At 33.9% G+C, this 16,089-nt stretch overlaps 1 protein-coding gene across 1 annotated transcript in view; it reads left to right on the forward strand.

Annotated features, from left to right (window-relative positions):
- The window catches only part of LOC126978790 (DENN domain-containing protein 1A-like), a 50,534-nt gene that overhangs the window by 29,579 nt on the left and 4,866 nt on the right, over positions 1-16,089 (forward strand). The window contains exon 14 of the mRNA XM_050827863.1: positions 923-971. Coding sequence (XP_050683820.1) covers positions 923-971 — 49 coding nt within the window. The remainder of the gene's footprint in view (positions 1-922; positions 972-16,089) is intronic.

The raw sequence follows: 16,089 nt of genomic DNA on the forward strand, positions 1-16,089 counted from the left end.
TACACAAAGTTTCTTAACAATTCATTTGAATTTCGTAATACATATTTTGTTTTGAACATTTTCTGGAATTTTGTTGTAAAAGCCCCACAAAAGACTTACTTACGCGACTTAGCTGAGTAGTAGGCATTATAAGTTTATGTCTGTAGTCTGTACCCGGTGTTAATAACATGGTTATGACCGTTTCTAGCAAATCCGCATATGTGCCTATGTATGTGAGTACATACATTACATTATCAAGAGTATATTGAGAAGCAACTGTCAAGATGTTAATTTCTGTAATTTTTGCTCTCAATGACTGCTTACCCTCAATATATAAATATTTGAATATATGTTGTAAATAAAAATAAAGAAAATTTCCAAAAAAGCGATCGAAACAATTTAAGTTTAAGAAAAAAGGTTAAACTCAAAGTGCTCTAAGCTTCGCTTCATAAAATAAATTATTCATTTGTAGGTAGTAAGTTAACTGTTTACTGTTTGTTTGTATAACACTGCTAAATTATGTTAAAAATTTTCAAATTAATACATTTAATTTAAAGCCTAATTTATTATTTATAGGTACTTACTAATGATAAATTAAGTATAATAAGGCTGCTTGGTAGTGAAATAGATTGCCCTGAATCAATCAGTGTATGAGTTTCTTGTGGCTTCTTCTCAACTGCGTTGCGATAGCGGATAGGGAAACCATAGTAAATTAATTTTACCATCTAAGCCTGACGATTCAAAGTGATAACATTCGTCTTATTGTATAAACAAATTTTGAATTGAATAATATTCTTTTGCCCTTAAACATTTTTCCTGATTATTTCATGATTAAATTGGTTATAAATAACCAACTTAAACCTATATTTTCACATGTTTCTGATGCTTACCACTGCTTTATGTCTCTGTTAATATAATAATTTCTGTTTAACTCTCGTTTCAGATTGTTGATATAAAGAGAGCTGTAAACCGCTTTGTTTATTTAGTCGACTGTGAGTTTCATTTTAAAATCTATTTCATAAGTATTGATCTATAACTTTTCTTCCGATTTTTAATGCTTCGTATTCGCTGTGTTGTGACTTGATTTTATTTTTTTACCATTTTGTTTGGATTAGTAAATGAGATTGTAACGGTTGATCCCAACGGTCCCATAAAGGGCAATGCGTGTTACAAAAAGTTATACCCAAGTGTCGAGGATATAGCGATAACGACGAACCATACCGTGACGATGAAAAATAAATGAACGGCTGATTGAAAAAAAGGCGACCACTAAAATCGCATCGTTTTAAATATTGTTTTATTAAAATAGTAATATTTTTGAATCAGGTGAACAAAGTGAGGTAAGTGTACGATAAATAGTTTTTTATTTTACTGAGTGTAGTTATAATTGATCGGTCGGCTTATATTATACTAGCTGACCCGACAGACGCTGTTCTGTCAATAGAAAAAAATGATGTAAGTATTCGGGAATAATGTAGTCTAAAGCTAGAGACTATAAGAATTGTGGGTTTTAACATAAAATCCTCTTATACAACACGGACTCCGCGCCGTGATATTAGCAAGTGAAGCACCTTTATGCCAGTGTGTGTGCGGTTACGGGGTATACCAGTTACATCATTTTTTCTCCCTCAAATAACCATATATCCACAAACACTTTTATATTATTCTTTTTACACTTATTCACAACCCATGACGGCATTTTTAAAATATTTTATTGCGACGCAAACTGATCTATCACAGACGATGGAAAATCTCATAATTGCGGCCGATCGGCTTCTATTAGTGTAAGTGTATGCGTGGGGCTATGTAAGTATTTATCGGATTGTTTTGGTGCCTCACTGTTATGTAAGGTGACACGGAGTCCTTATTTTATTACTCGTCCGTGTCTAAAGCCATTGGAAATGTGTAATCAACATTAATGATTTAAAAATGAAACAAACAATTATTTCCTATTTTATAATATGCAGTAATGCAAGCAGCATGCCTTAAAAAATGATAAGAATTAGTTAATATCGTATTTGTGTAAACAACTTTTACATTAGCGCTTTATAATTGCCATTTTTTTAAAGTATTAAAATTGATAATTTATGTGATCCTTAAGAGATAGACATATGCCATCACCGACTTTTCTGTAGACCAATATAAGATACACAATTCCGCAATACATTATTTTGTTATATATCGAAGGGTTATACAGCGTTTTCGTTGTAAGCTCCCAGACGGCTTATTTTTTTTTTCCACCTCCAACAAATATCGTTATTGTATATAAAAATGATTATCAAAACTTAACAAATTATATACTAAAATCTTCCTCGAGAACCAAGCTATCAGTTGGTGCATAAGTTTTTGAGTTATCGCGAACAGACAGACAGACGCGGCAGATGACAGATAATATGTAGTAATAGCAACATATTATTTTAGCGACTGCGGGTGCCGCCGCGGCGCAGGGGTTACTAGCAAATCCCGACTCTCGAGATGTCCTGGGACACCTTAAATTTATTTTGTTGTGTGCTCGTTTCAAATTTTGCGGTAACTGTTATGATATCTATTTTAAATTGTATGGTGTAAATGGCTAACATAACATGCATGAAATGCTTATAGTAACTAATATCTTTAATTTTATAAGGATAATACTGAATTCTTTAAATAGCTTTCCAATCAGCACATTATACGTCACCTTTTTTATGAATATATTTAGTAATTTAACCTTTAAACCATCTTGGACATATTATATATATGGTATTATTATATGTATGGACCTATAAAACAAATCCCACTATACATTGTTTTTTTATACCTCAAAGGGTTTTCGATAATCGTCTTCAAAAATGATCGCCATATTTATACACAAAACCTTAATATATTATAGATCTTAACCTACCTTCTTCATCAAAAAATATTTTTGGAATAGCTTATTTAAATCAGTTCAGTAGTTTTTGAGTTTCACGCAAACAGACAGACAGCCAGACATGGAGTTGGACTCTGTTTTATATAGTAGTAGTACATATGATGTACCTATATAAGTTACACCATTGTATTAGGTGCTTTGCCTAACAATAGTTGTTATGTGGTTGAAATTAAATAAACAGTACGTACCCATTGGCTATCGTTGTAATCGCATTTCAATTAAAACTGCATTTGAAAACTAGTTTCTATGGAAAAAAAAGATAAAAAGAGCTGATAATAATTTTAAAACACAGAATTTAAATCTAGAGGAAGGGAGGAGTAATCTGAACATTAATAAAACACTAAAAATGAGAAACATAAAAAGACAAATCAAAGACTAATGTCAACAAATTGCTTGAAAACTTAAATGGCTCTCGACAAGGCATATCCTTCGGAATACTGAGACATATGGAGTTAATTCAATACAGACATCTCAGAAATCTAAAAAGAAAACATCGACATTACAGAAAGGTGGTCAGATGAACTGAATACGATAACAAGCAAGAAACGTACTAGGATAGCTAAAGATAGAAACTAGCTAAGGGAGTCAAAAGATAAACAGATACAGTGGTACATATTTGGTTAAATATAAATATGTAATTTAATTTTTACTTTCTGAATAAAGATAATGTTATAAGGTTTTGGTAATAATTGCAAAATTTACTCAAAAAATTACCAAATCGGAGTTTATCTATATATATATATATATATATATATATAAATGAATTGCTGTTCGTTAGTCTCGCTAAAACTCGAGAACGGCTGGACCGATTTTGCTAATTTTGGTCTTGAATTATTTGTGGAAGTCCAGGGAAGGTCTAAAAGGCGAATAAATATGAAAATTTTCGGAATTAAAAAAAAACTACAATTTTTTTTTCCTTTGATGTGTCCCCCATAGTTCAGAAATCAAATTGAAAGAATAGTTTAAAATGAATAACTAATTAGAATCTTTGTATCTGTCTAACTTTCTCAGGAGTTAAAAAAACAAACTTAATTTTAGCTACCTATATAGTTCATAGATACAACGCAAGGCAATATAGGCAAGATACTAGGCAATACAACGTTTGCTGGGTCAGCTAGTTTGTAATAAAAATGTACACATAAAACCTACAAATGATCCAGTTAGTGAAGCGCCCTTGCCTTGTTATTTCCTCGATCACAACAAATCCGTATAATATTCCACAAAGTTACATAAAGACACTGTCAACTTATTTCAATTCACTTCAAAAGAAATAGATATCTTCAAAGACTATGTATTTTTACTCAAGTAAAAGTAATCGGATATTGATTTTCATTGTCTCATCGCTCGTTTATTCCGTGAGTATAATGGAGCAAATTATTATAAAGAGAAATGTGAAATTCGACAATATTTAGTTGAAAACAATTTATGTTTTCATATTTTTGTTGTAGGACCATATAAACATACTACAGACTGTCAGCAGGGCAGCTAGTACGGTTACGTCTCAACTGCGAAGTGACACCGGTTCATTCTTTACCCGCCACGTACCAATGTGCTATAGATATTCTAAATGCATGAGTGTATATATTTGTCGCTCTAAAGGTAATGGAAAATATCGTTAGGTAACCTACACATTATTTCATAGTAGCAATAACTAGACATATAAAACAAAGTTGAGGCTATAGTACCATATAAACACAGTAAACACAGGTACTGCGTTAACTCATGAACGAACGGTGAAGCTTAATTTCGTTCTTAAAAAATAAATAAATAAAGATGAAAAAAGGCCGGAACAGAAAACTTTTATTTTAAATATTGTTTGTTTTTGGGATTTTTTTATAATTACGTGCTAATTAGGAAAAAAACATGAGTTCAAGTGATGAAGATATATGCTGCACTCTCGATTCAATGAAAATGGAAGCTGAAGTTTAACGATATTTTATTATTGTAATGCCAGTTTTTTTCTACTTACCTCATAATCGAGATGTAAAGCAGAGTAGTTAGCTCGGGTGTAAGTACCAATTGCACCGCACAAATATCTCGGGCTGCAATTGATGCCTTACAGCCCTTGGCTACTAATCTACTAGATATATTTGTGTTTCTTTGATATAATTACTAATTTTGACAGTTATCCGGAAAATCATGTTTACAAAGCATTCGGCTTACACATAAAATGAATTCAAACTATGATGTACCTTGGATAGGTTCTATCCGATTTTTTATATTGCACGCCTTACTATTTATTGGTTTTCAACAAACTAATTAGTTCCATTATATTATACAGTTATTATTATTCTATATTTTGGATTTACGTCTAAAGAACGTTTACTGGATACAATAAATTATTAATGAATATTTAAAAGCATTTAGTTTCGGCCTATTTTAATAATTCATTCATAAAATTTGAGCTTGATTGTCAATGGTAGGTACCGCATACTAACTGACATCAAGGGCAACTCAAAGCTCAAGCGTTGTTCCAATTTGCAATCACAAACATTTGAAGCGAATAATTAATCACAGGACTAATGTAAGTATTCGTACGTAAATAAACCACCCAAACACGATCGTTCATGCCAGGGAACTCGAAGTTCAATACTTCAGGAGCGTCGATGGCGCAGTAGGTTAAACCGTTGACTCTTACCACGGAGCCCTGGGTTCGATCGTCGCCCGTCAGGTACCAATGTGTTTTCGGTTTTCGAATTCATACTATATAAAGAGTATTCTACTAATAATAGGATTGCATTTTAAGTTCATAAATGTAATTTGTCTTATAATAATAATATGAACTATTTTACCGAGCCATTTGATTGAGCTTACTATTGTTATTGAAAAGAAAAGCGATGAAAATGAAAAGTAAAAATATTGTATACGTATTGTATTACTTACTTTATTTATTTAATGTGTTCTGACAATGACGTACAAAAAACAACTAGACTCACAATCACGCTCATGTCTAAGCGTGTAATAGGCAGAGTTTTCGTTCAGTTGTGTTTCGACCGCGCTTTAAATACAACGCCACGCAATGAGAAAGTGTTCAGTGAAAAATTGTCTTAATAACAGCATATCCAATCTTAAAGAGGATGGAGTGCCGTATATCAGGCGGCTACTACTACTACTAGGTGTTAATTTGAATGAATGTTTTAATGTCATCTGTATAAGTTAATGTATAGGTATATACAACACCGCTCGGATTTTTTGACGACCTTTTAATAGACGATTGGGAACCATTTTATAAAATACGAACAGCTATCCGACACTTGGCTAGCGTATATTCTCTTACGGCATTATAACCTATCTATCCTTAGTTTAACTAACTAGAGGTAGACAAATCTATCGTTTTACGCTTATTTACATTTCAATAACCTATTGACAGATAGCATTGGACTATAACTATATTCGACATAACTATGGATAGGTTAGATCTTGTCATTAAACGGTGACTGTATGTATCCGTAAGTTAAACTAAGGATAGATAGGTTATTTAAAACGTCCGTTAAGCAATACCACGCTATAATATCTTATTAATAAGATAAAATGTTCTAAATAGCCTCCGTAAAATAACTTTGATGTAGTCGAGTTTCAAATAGTGCAATGTTTGTATGCAAACAAATTTTCCGGTAGCTACCTCTGCCTGTGAAGGGCCTACTGAAGCGTAAACAATAAAAGGGAGAGTAACGCTAACGTTATTCAGGTCAGCGCGAACGGGGTCGATTCGCGTGTTAACTTTGCTTACCTGTTAACTTTGCCTATATATGGGTTTGAAAGAGAAAAAATATTTAGATTCATTCAACATTTATTCTGATAAGCTTACATATACAAATAATATATTTTATCATTTATTTTAACACTTATGTCATATTTTTTATTTAAGATCTACATAAGGCAAGCTTGGGGCACACATACTTTTATTCATATCCCATCCCAATAAAAATCCCGCTTTGTAATTTTCAATTCAGTCAGGTTTACGATTTGTTGCATCATTTTACATATTATATATATTTTTTTATGGAATAGGAGGACAAACGAGCGTACGGGTCACCTGTTGTTAAGTGATCACCGCCGCCCACAATCTCTTGCAACTCCAGAGGAATAACAGGAGTGTTGCCGGCCTTTAAGGAAGGTGTACGCGCTTTTTTTGAAGGTACCCATGTCGTATCGTCCCGGAAACACCGCACAATGAAGCTCATTCCACAGCTTTGTAGTACGTGGAAGAAAACTCCTTGAAAACCGCACTGTGGAGGACCGTCACACATCCAGATGGTGAGGATGATATCCTAACTTGTGGCGTGTCGTGCGAAGGTGGAATTCGGCGGCAGGAATCAGGTTAAACAGCTCTTCGGAACACTCCCTGAGATAAAGCGACGTCTCTACGCAACGCCAAGTGATCCAGCCGTTCACAGAGCCCTGGGTCCCCGACAATTTGAGCTGCTCTGCGTTGCACGCGGTCAAATGGATCGAACTGATACTGGGGTGCGCCAGACCAGAGATGACAGCAATACTCCATGTGTGGCCGGCCCTGCGCTTTGTAGACCGCCACTATGTGGGCCGGCTTGAAGTATTGCTGTGTATTGTAATTGAAATGATTTGTAAATTGATGGAAATGTAAATCTTGATATAAAATAGTGGCAGTGAGTTTCTTGCTACATCATCTCATTAGCTCAACCCTTTACGAAGTAGCGGTAGATTCAATATGAAAAATATTTTTTTTGACATTCATAAGTGTCATTTCCGTGACCTAAATGAATAAAGTGATTTTGATTTAATTTGATTTGATCAACAAGTTACCGATGGTGAGTGCTACCCAATACGGGCGATCCCGGAATTCATGGAAAGCCATAATTCATACCGTTTCTAGCATTGAACTTGTCGCCTTGAGACCTTTATTATTTATTTATTGAGACTTGAGAGATGTTCAATATCTGGAACCCAGTATATTATTCTGCTTTCAGTTAAGTACATGAGGATTTAGATACTTCCGCCACAAAGAAGCAATGATATTAATACGAGTATAATATTCGCAATGGATAGATTTTACAAATAATCCGTAGAATATTTAGGATTAGAAGCACTAGACAATATCTAGTACTGCTTTGGGTATCAAACCCCGTTACATGGAAGGTAGATCCAATTATTATTTGACTTACTGGTTTTTTATACTGGCTGACTCTTTATAATCTATGAATTATTCTAGTTCATATTAGGGACACTTTTTGAAACACAAGCTTAGCTACTTTTAAATATCTTAAAAATACTTAAATAAGCAACAATCATTTATTATAACTTGGTATCTATAGCTACTTATGTTAAGCCATTCTTCTATTGTAGAGGCTATTGTAGGAGTATGTATTTGCATTCTTCTTGTTTTCTTCTTGTAACTTAGCTAATAGAAAAGGCCAGTTTTTATCGCTTTCCATAATATTTGGATTTGCTTCTATTCTTTGGCGAATTTTTGCTGCTTTTACGACCATTTCCGCGTTCAACATATTCTCTAAGTATCGCAATTTGTGGGGCAGTACTATTTTGCATATCTGTAAATAAAAAAAATTTGATGTTTAGTTTCACTTATATTTGTATTGAATAGTAGCGACCACTCTAGATTTTCACGCATCACAGTCGGATTTAGTTCTCAGTTTTATATTTAACCAAATATGACTCAATTTATTTTATCAAATAAAGTACCATTTGTCTTTATAATTATCTGAAATTTCCTGTCATAATCGGCCTAGATGCTACAGAGATAAAACGGTATTATGACCCGCGACGTTGCTGTCGTAGATTATGGGTATTATTTAAATTGATTTAATTTTTAACCGATTAAATAAGCACCATCTAACAGAGAGTTTGCAACAGCACCATCGATTTGAATTCGTCACCCAAAATTTAAAATCATAAAAACAGGTTTATATTTGAACGAAAAATAATATATGACAATTGTTGGACTATCAGTGCCTAATAAAATGATAACAGTTACATAAAAATGAATGTTTAAGCGAATTTCGACCTACTTGTTTATTATGACTGTAGGAAATTGACGTGAAAGTAAGTCTCTATTTAATTTTGCCGATAGTACATTAGAAGAATCTATTTATTAAAGAAGAGGACATTATCGCCCACTAGCCTGCAACACCAGAAGCTTCACAGCTACCATGCCGGCGTTTAGATAAGTGTCCGCGCTCTTTTTGAAGGACCCCATGTGGTATTGATTGAGAAATTTCCTTGAACATCCTGTTGTAGAAGATTGCCACACAAACAGATTTTAGGATGATTTTCAAGTTTGTGGAGTGTCCTGGTGGAATCAGGTCACAGAACCGTTCGGAACACTCACACATAAATGCGGTAGAAGACACACCACAAATCGACGTCTCTACGCAACGCCAAGTGATCTTGCCGTTCACAGAACACTGCATCCCCGACAATGCGGTTTGCGGTTAAATGGTTCGAATGCCAATACTGGGGTGACCAGAGAGCAGATTTTACAGCGATCATTCATATGTGGCCGGACCTGCCCTACATCGCTAAAATGTGGACTGTTCTTTAAACTGGTTTTTTTCTCTCTCTTGTTTATAACTACGACGGGTAAAATTAGCTTTATTTTTCTATATTGAATATAACTTTATTTATAATGTGATTATATTATTGTATTGTGTAAAAATTAAACTAGGTTATTATTTCTAACTGATCACGCTACCACAGTCGACTCAAGCCGACTTTACTCCCAGTTACTACTCAATTAGTATTCAATTTCTGTTTATTATAAATTGCTCAGCGCGCACAAATTTCATTGTATTACGTGATTGTAAAAAAATATTTAGACCTTAAAAACCATCCGTACCGTAAAAGTAATAACAGTCCAGTAATTCAGTGGATTCGCAACAGCCACGAAAATTGGTTTTCCATTGTTGATATAACGTTAAAAACATTTGCAATTCCGAGAACAATACTTTATCATAGTTCACTCAATTTTTTATTGAATCTGATATTTCTTTTCAATATTGTTTCAGACAGCTATTTCTGTTGACCTACAAAAACACAATAAACTAGGGTTTATTTTGTCTTAGTGACTACTAAGACTACTACTTTACCTACTTTTCACAAGTAACTTCTGAAATTATGTTTGGAATTGAGTTTCATGGAAAATGGGATTGTAGAATGCTACGTGTGAGTTAAACTTTGTTTGATTTATTGTAATGTCGTATCAAGAATAGTATTTTTATACACTAATAAATTAAAATACTTATACGGGAAACTGCAATAGCGGTAGAGCACTTATTGAGAATTAATTAATTGAAAATTTCTTTTAGGTAATTAGGTTACTTATATAATTTAGTTGCTGAGGTTTCCAGTAAGTTGTCTTATGACACTTGTATTGGGAATATCGCGGACCTTTCTTTGTGGTTACTTAATTAACAATAAGGAAATATATTCTAAACAAAATTTTCAAACTAACACCATTAAAAATAATCAAAATTTGGTATTTTCTTTTCTGTTGTGAATGAAAGTTTGTGAGTGTGTGTGTGTATGTACATACACACACATGTGCGGGTGCGAATTTCGACCTTTATGAGGATTCCATCTTTAGAATACGTGTGAATTTAAAATTAATTATTAATTAATTTGATCAGAAAACTTTCAACTTCATTACAAGTAGGATTAGTTAGCCAATAATTATAGTTTTTTTCACAGATGTAATGTCTTAGGATATATTATGTTTAGAACACGATTTATATTATTATATAATCACGCAAACTGACAGAAATTATCATTCTTATATGAATATTCATTTATTTTTCTCAGTCCCGCACCAATTTTTGTTAAAATCGAAAGGGATGTTAAAAGGAATCGAATTGGATTAGCAGTGATAGCATTACACAAAGTGGGTATGGAACCAAAAACAATTCTTAAGCTCACAATTCGCTTAATATTAGTTGATGTGTTTGTACCAAGCTATTGATAGTTAATATAATGAAATCTGTTTGTGACAGAAAAGGAAAAGGACATCTGGTCATCCCTGTAGTATTTGCACCAAACCAGAGAAGGAAAGATTCCAATGTAATCTTGTATGAAAGCGAGATTTTATTTCGGGAAATGAATATCTAAAAATAAGTATCTAGAACGATGTCACGTATTTTAAGAGATGTCTAAGGACTTTTGAACTTATAAGTCACTGGTCGCACTAGTACTAGAATAAGGCGGTGAAATTAAACCCACTTAAGTAAAAGCAAAGGGAGGTCAAAGAAAATTTTTATGTACTGAAGTGAACATTTTCTCAATCGGAATATACTATAACAAGCAGAATCACCGAGTTTATGCTCAAATCTCTATAAAGACTTTTCAATTATTCAGCAGAGTACAACGTTGGTATTATCCGTCTTTAGTGATGGTTTGGTGGAGTGTTAGCTATCATGGCGTGACTGAGACATATTTTGTTGGAAAAGGTGTGAAAACATCGGCACCTTTAGGAAGATGCGATCATTGAGGTGGTTAACGGCCGTTACCAATATTCAGTCTATCTCTTACTTGAGATAAAAATCTTAACTATCGTTGATTTTTCTGTCTCAATAAACTTATCGACGGTAACTCGCCGTATCCGTACACGCTGTCTGTCAATGGGACGACGCGGACGTATAGCTTACCAGCGATATAAAGTTTGTATGGAAATTGCAATTCAAAGCGATAAGGCGATAAGAATGAGTTATCGGGTATAATGGGACAGCTTCAGATTATTGACAGCTAATTACTGACAGTAGAAGGTAGTAATTTATCTCTATCTGTAGATAGTTTATTGGGAACGGCCGTAAGCCACCATCTCAATAACACCATGTGTCATAACCAATAATGGTACTTCCATCAAGACTCGGCAGTGGTTCATATTTTATGTAAATTCGTGATATCAAAATAGAACTTTTTATCTTGCCTGTCAATCTATAGTGTATCCATTACGATAGTCTAAATTTCCGGTATCTATAATGTGGACAGTATAAGTACATACATAATTAAATTGTATATGAATATTAAACGTAAATTAACAACTGTTTCGAGTAATTGATCGTTAAAACTGTAATCCGAATGAAAATAAATCGACAGTCTTCAGGCAATAAAATAAGTCGTTTATTGACGAAATGCTTCCAATAACTGGAAATAATAAGTCAAGCATATCCAATCAAATTGCTTTTGATGGAGCCTTATGAAAAACAGTTTTCTCATCTAATACATATTCGACGAGACATATTTTCCGATTATTCGTCACAGCTCTTTTACATGGATGACGAACGAACGGGTTACCTGTTACCCTCAAGTCTCAAGATTATATCATTAGAGGAAACCAATTAGATGGCAATTTTCATAAATAAAATATATTCTTAAAGGTTAGTAAAAATATTTTGTTTGTAAAAAAGGTTTTACAACTTATATAAGTAAAACTAAGTCAATCTCCTCCTATCGTGGACCAGTGATAAAAGAAACTTGATTTTTTATGACAGACCCGGTAGAAATTTTGTCTTTTTGGCTTAAGAAGGTTGCAAAATGGAGTAATATCCACCTAGTTCAGATTAACCCCCATTGGACTCAAGTTTCCGCTTTAGGCGCTCAAAAATCCACCTATTCGAAACGACTCTCTTTTATATATCATCTTCTATAGGAATATTGGGTCTCGAAATCTAGACCGATTGGCTATTCCGCTGTTTGAAAGTGAACGCCAAATTCGCTTGAGCTGTTCAAGTCAAGTCAATTGTTGGTATTAAATGACGTCGTAATATGAAATGTATTTAAAATTTATAAAGATCGTTTGCGTTACTTGATATATTATTGTGCAAACTTACTTGATGTATCTTACTTATCTTTCTTCAAAATGAAACATTTTTATTCTAATGCCTAGTACATTTGTAATGATATCTGTACGGTCAAACCTGGGCCACCGTTCTTCTTTGAATTGATTACAAGTACCTACAACGCAGTTCATAACTACACTGTCAGTACTGATAATAATTGTGGCAAGGGTGATGGGCTATCGATAAAACACCAAGCTATTGGTATCTTCTCCGATCACCACCACAAGTTACAATATAAATACAGCACTCTGTTACGTCTTCACTTAAAGGTTTTATGTGTAATATGTTTTATGTAGGAATTATAAACACTATATTTGACTTTCTTCTTTTTAGTCATGTATTAAAAATGATTTATTTAAAGTACTCCTTATTTTTCCTCGCTCAAATAAAATGTATTTCTCATAATTTTAAGTCATTTAAAATTGCTAATATGTATTGTTCAACAATTACGTCACAAAGTTAGATATCATTCCCACCATCTGGATGTGTGGCGTTATTTCGCCTAGTCACCATACGCCACAAACATAGATATCAGTCGCACCATATGGACATGTGGCGTTTCTTCACACAGTGGATTTCAAGGAGTTTTCTGCCTCTTATAACCAAACCGTGGGCTGACCTACCATCAAGTGAAGCTTACGCTCCTTTCCATCCGAATCCGTTAACAAAAAAATATATATTATTTACTAAAATAAAAGGTAGAAGTATTTACTAAAATAATTGATCTACCTATTATTTTGTTTCTTCGGTTAACATTTTATGTTTTAATGCGTTTTAAAATTAAATAGGCCTAATATTTTTCTCTTTTTGTATTCTTTCTCCAGCCAAGATTTCTGGAGTCCTTTTCATTTATTTTATTTTAATAATGGACGATAAATGCCCTTAAGGTTATTGTGTTCGGATTTAGATCAGTTTGTGTTTTTGAGGGAGGGCTATTCAACCGAGAAGACTGACTATTTTCGACGGTCTGAAACATATAGTGAGAATGTGTAGGAAATCATTAATCAGTGTGTGGCGTGCCGTGCTGTAGTGCCAGACACTTTGTGTGTCGAGATAGAATTGAGTTCGGAAATAAGACCGTAAGGTAGTAGCGACGATAAGTACATAATTCAATTTTTTTTAAAAAGCCAGACACGAAGACGTGAAGTTCCAAACGCAGCATGTGTCTAGCATTCTACAAACACGCGTTTTTTGAGAAACTTTATCTTCTATACGTATAAATGAAACTGGAGTGTCTGTTTGAAATATTGAAATAACCGATTTTTACTACATGTATATGAATATATATATATATATATATATATATATATATATACGGTACAAACACCAAAATAACATTTTTTACAATTTTTGTCTGTCTGTTCTGTCTTTTAGTTCCGGCTAATATCTGAAATGGCTGCACCTATTTTGACAGGACTTTTAATGGCAGGTAGCTGATGTAATAAGGAGTAACTTAGGCTACGTTTATTTTAGATTTAATTTTTTTATTTTAGCAATTTAAAGTAAAGTTGCAATGTCCAAGAAACGGTCAAACTCTAAAAATAATTTATTTGGCAAAACAACGTTTGCCGGGTCAGCTTTTTATATTATTCTTATAACTAACTAGTACTACAAAAATCCTTGAATTAATAATAAAAATATTTGAATAGTACTAGCAATAAAATTGTGTTACGAAACTAAATCTGGGTGTGGGCGGCTGCCTGTTGGTCAATAATAGTTAAAAATTCAGACGCCTTCATTTATAACGAGTGGGGTGGGAAGTGCACAGAATACCGCTAAGAAAATGATAGTACGGGTCTGCGTCATTTAGTTCATATGTATTTTGCTTGACTTGAACAGGTACTGGGTCCTCGCAGGTTTAATAATGTCCGCTGGTAAGGGCATCATAATATTATCTATATTTTGATGAATTGCTCAAACAATATCGCTATTCATATATACGATATAGTTAGCTGGTGCACTGTCAACTTGAGAAAAAATGTAAACATTTTTCTTTACGTGACACTTTCATGTGTACTTGTTACTAACTTTGCATTGAACAGCGTTCATTGGGCTAGATAATTAGAAAGCCAAAGGAAAATAATAAAGCAGAATTGTCATTGGCTTTACTAGGGGACTTCGACTACGGATTCTTTAGTTGACCTAATCAAGAATATCTTTGAAACCTGGGAACCAGAATGCTCTTGGTATTATCTGTGATTTATCTAAGGTTTACGATTATGTCCAACGTTCAATGCAGGCCAGGAAGCTATGACACTATGGTATAAAAAGAACTGCGCACGATGTTATGATCTCATATTTAAATAATATAATTCTGAAGGTTGATTTGAATGGCAGGACATCTCCTGGGTCACCTCTCAGTACCACAAGGGTCTATTCTTGGACAGTTCCTTCTAATTCTAATAATCTTCCTAATTTCAATTGAAATTCAAAAGAATTATTAATAACTGTGTGTGAGGTAAAGGTTACCTTAACATAAATAGAGATTGGGAATGGAGTGACTGCCTTTAGACTATTTAAAAATAATTTTAACGTACAATACCATATTGTAACGAAATATTATAAATAAATAAAATATAAATATAAATAAATATATAAAATTTTATTTAAAAAAAATATCCCGCTGAATTTCTTTTTCTTCTCAGGTCGGATACGTGGTATTTGGAATTGGTGATACATAAATATATATTTATTTGAATATCTGGGGAGATTTCTTCAGTGATAGCCCAGCTTATGGCACATTATGGTCAGACCATACTTTTATAAAAAATAAAAACTGTAATAAAATCACGGTCACATAAATATTATTTTTTTTGGAATAGAATTTATAGAATAGGAGGACAAACGAGCGCACGGGTCACCGCCGCCCACATTCTCTTGCAACACCAGACGATTCACAGGAGCGGTGCCGGCCTTTATGGAAGGTGTACGCGCTTTTTTGAAGGTACCCATGTCGTAGCGTCCCGGAAACGCCGCACAAGGAAGCTCATTCCACAGCTTTGTAGTACGTGCAAGAAAGCTCCTTGAAAACCGCACTACAGATGGTGGGGATGATATCCTAACTTGTGGCGCGTCGTGCGAAGGTGGAATTCGGCGGCAGGAATCATGTTAAACAGCTCTTCGAAACACTCCCCGTGATAAATGCGGTAGAAGACACACAATGAAGTGTGTGGCCGGACCTGCGCTTTGTAGAGCGCTAGAATGTGGGCCGGCTTGAAGTATTAATTAATAATTATTAATGACGCTCAGCTTCTTCGAAGCGAATTTGGCTTTGCATTCCAGATGGCCACGGAATTGGTAATCACTCGAGATTTCGAGGCCCAGTATTCCGATATTAGGCGAGGCTTTAAGGGAAGTATTTTCGAGACAAATGGAGTT

Source organism: Leptidea sinapis, chromosome Z (genome assembly GCF_905404315.1).
Source record: "Leptidea sinapis chromosome Z, ilLepSina1.1, whole genome shotgun sequence".
NCBI lineage: Eukaryota > Metazoa > Arthropoda > Insecta > Lepidoptera > Pieridae > Leptidea > Leptidea sinapis.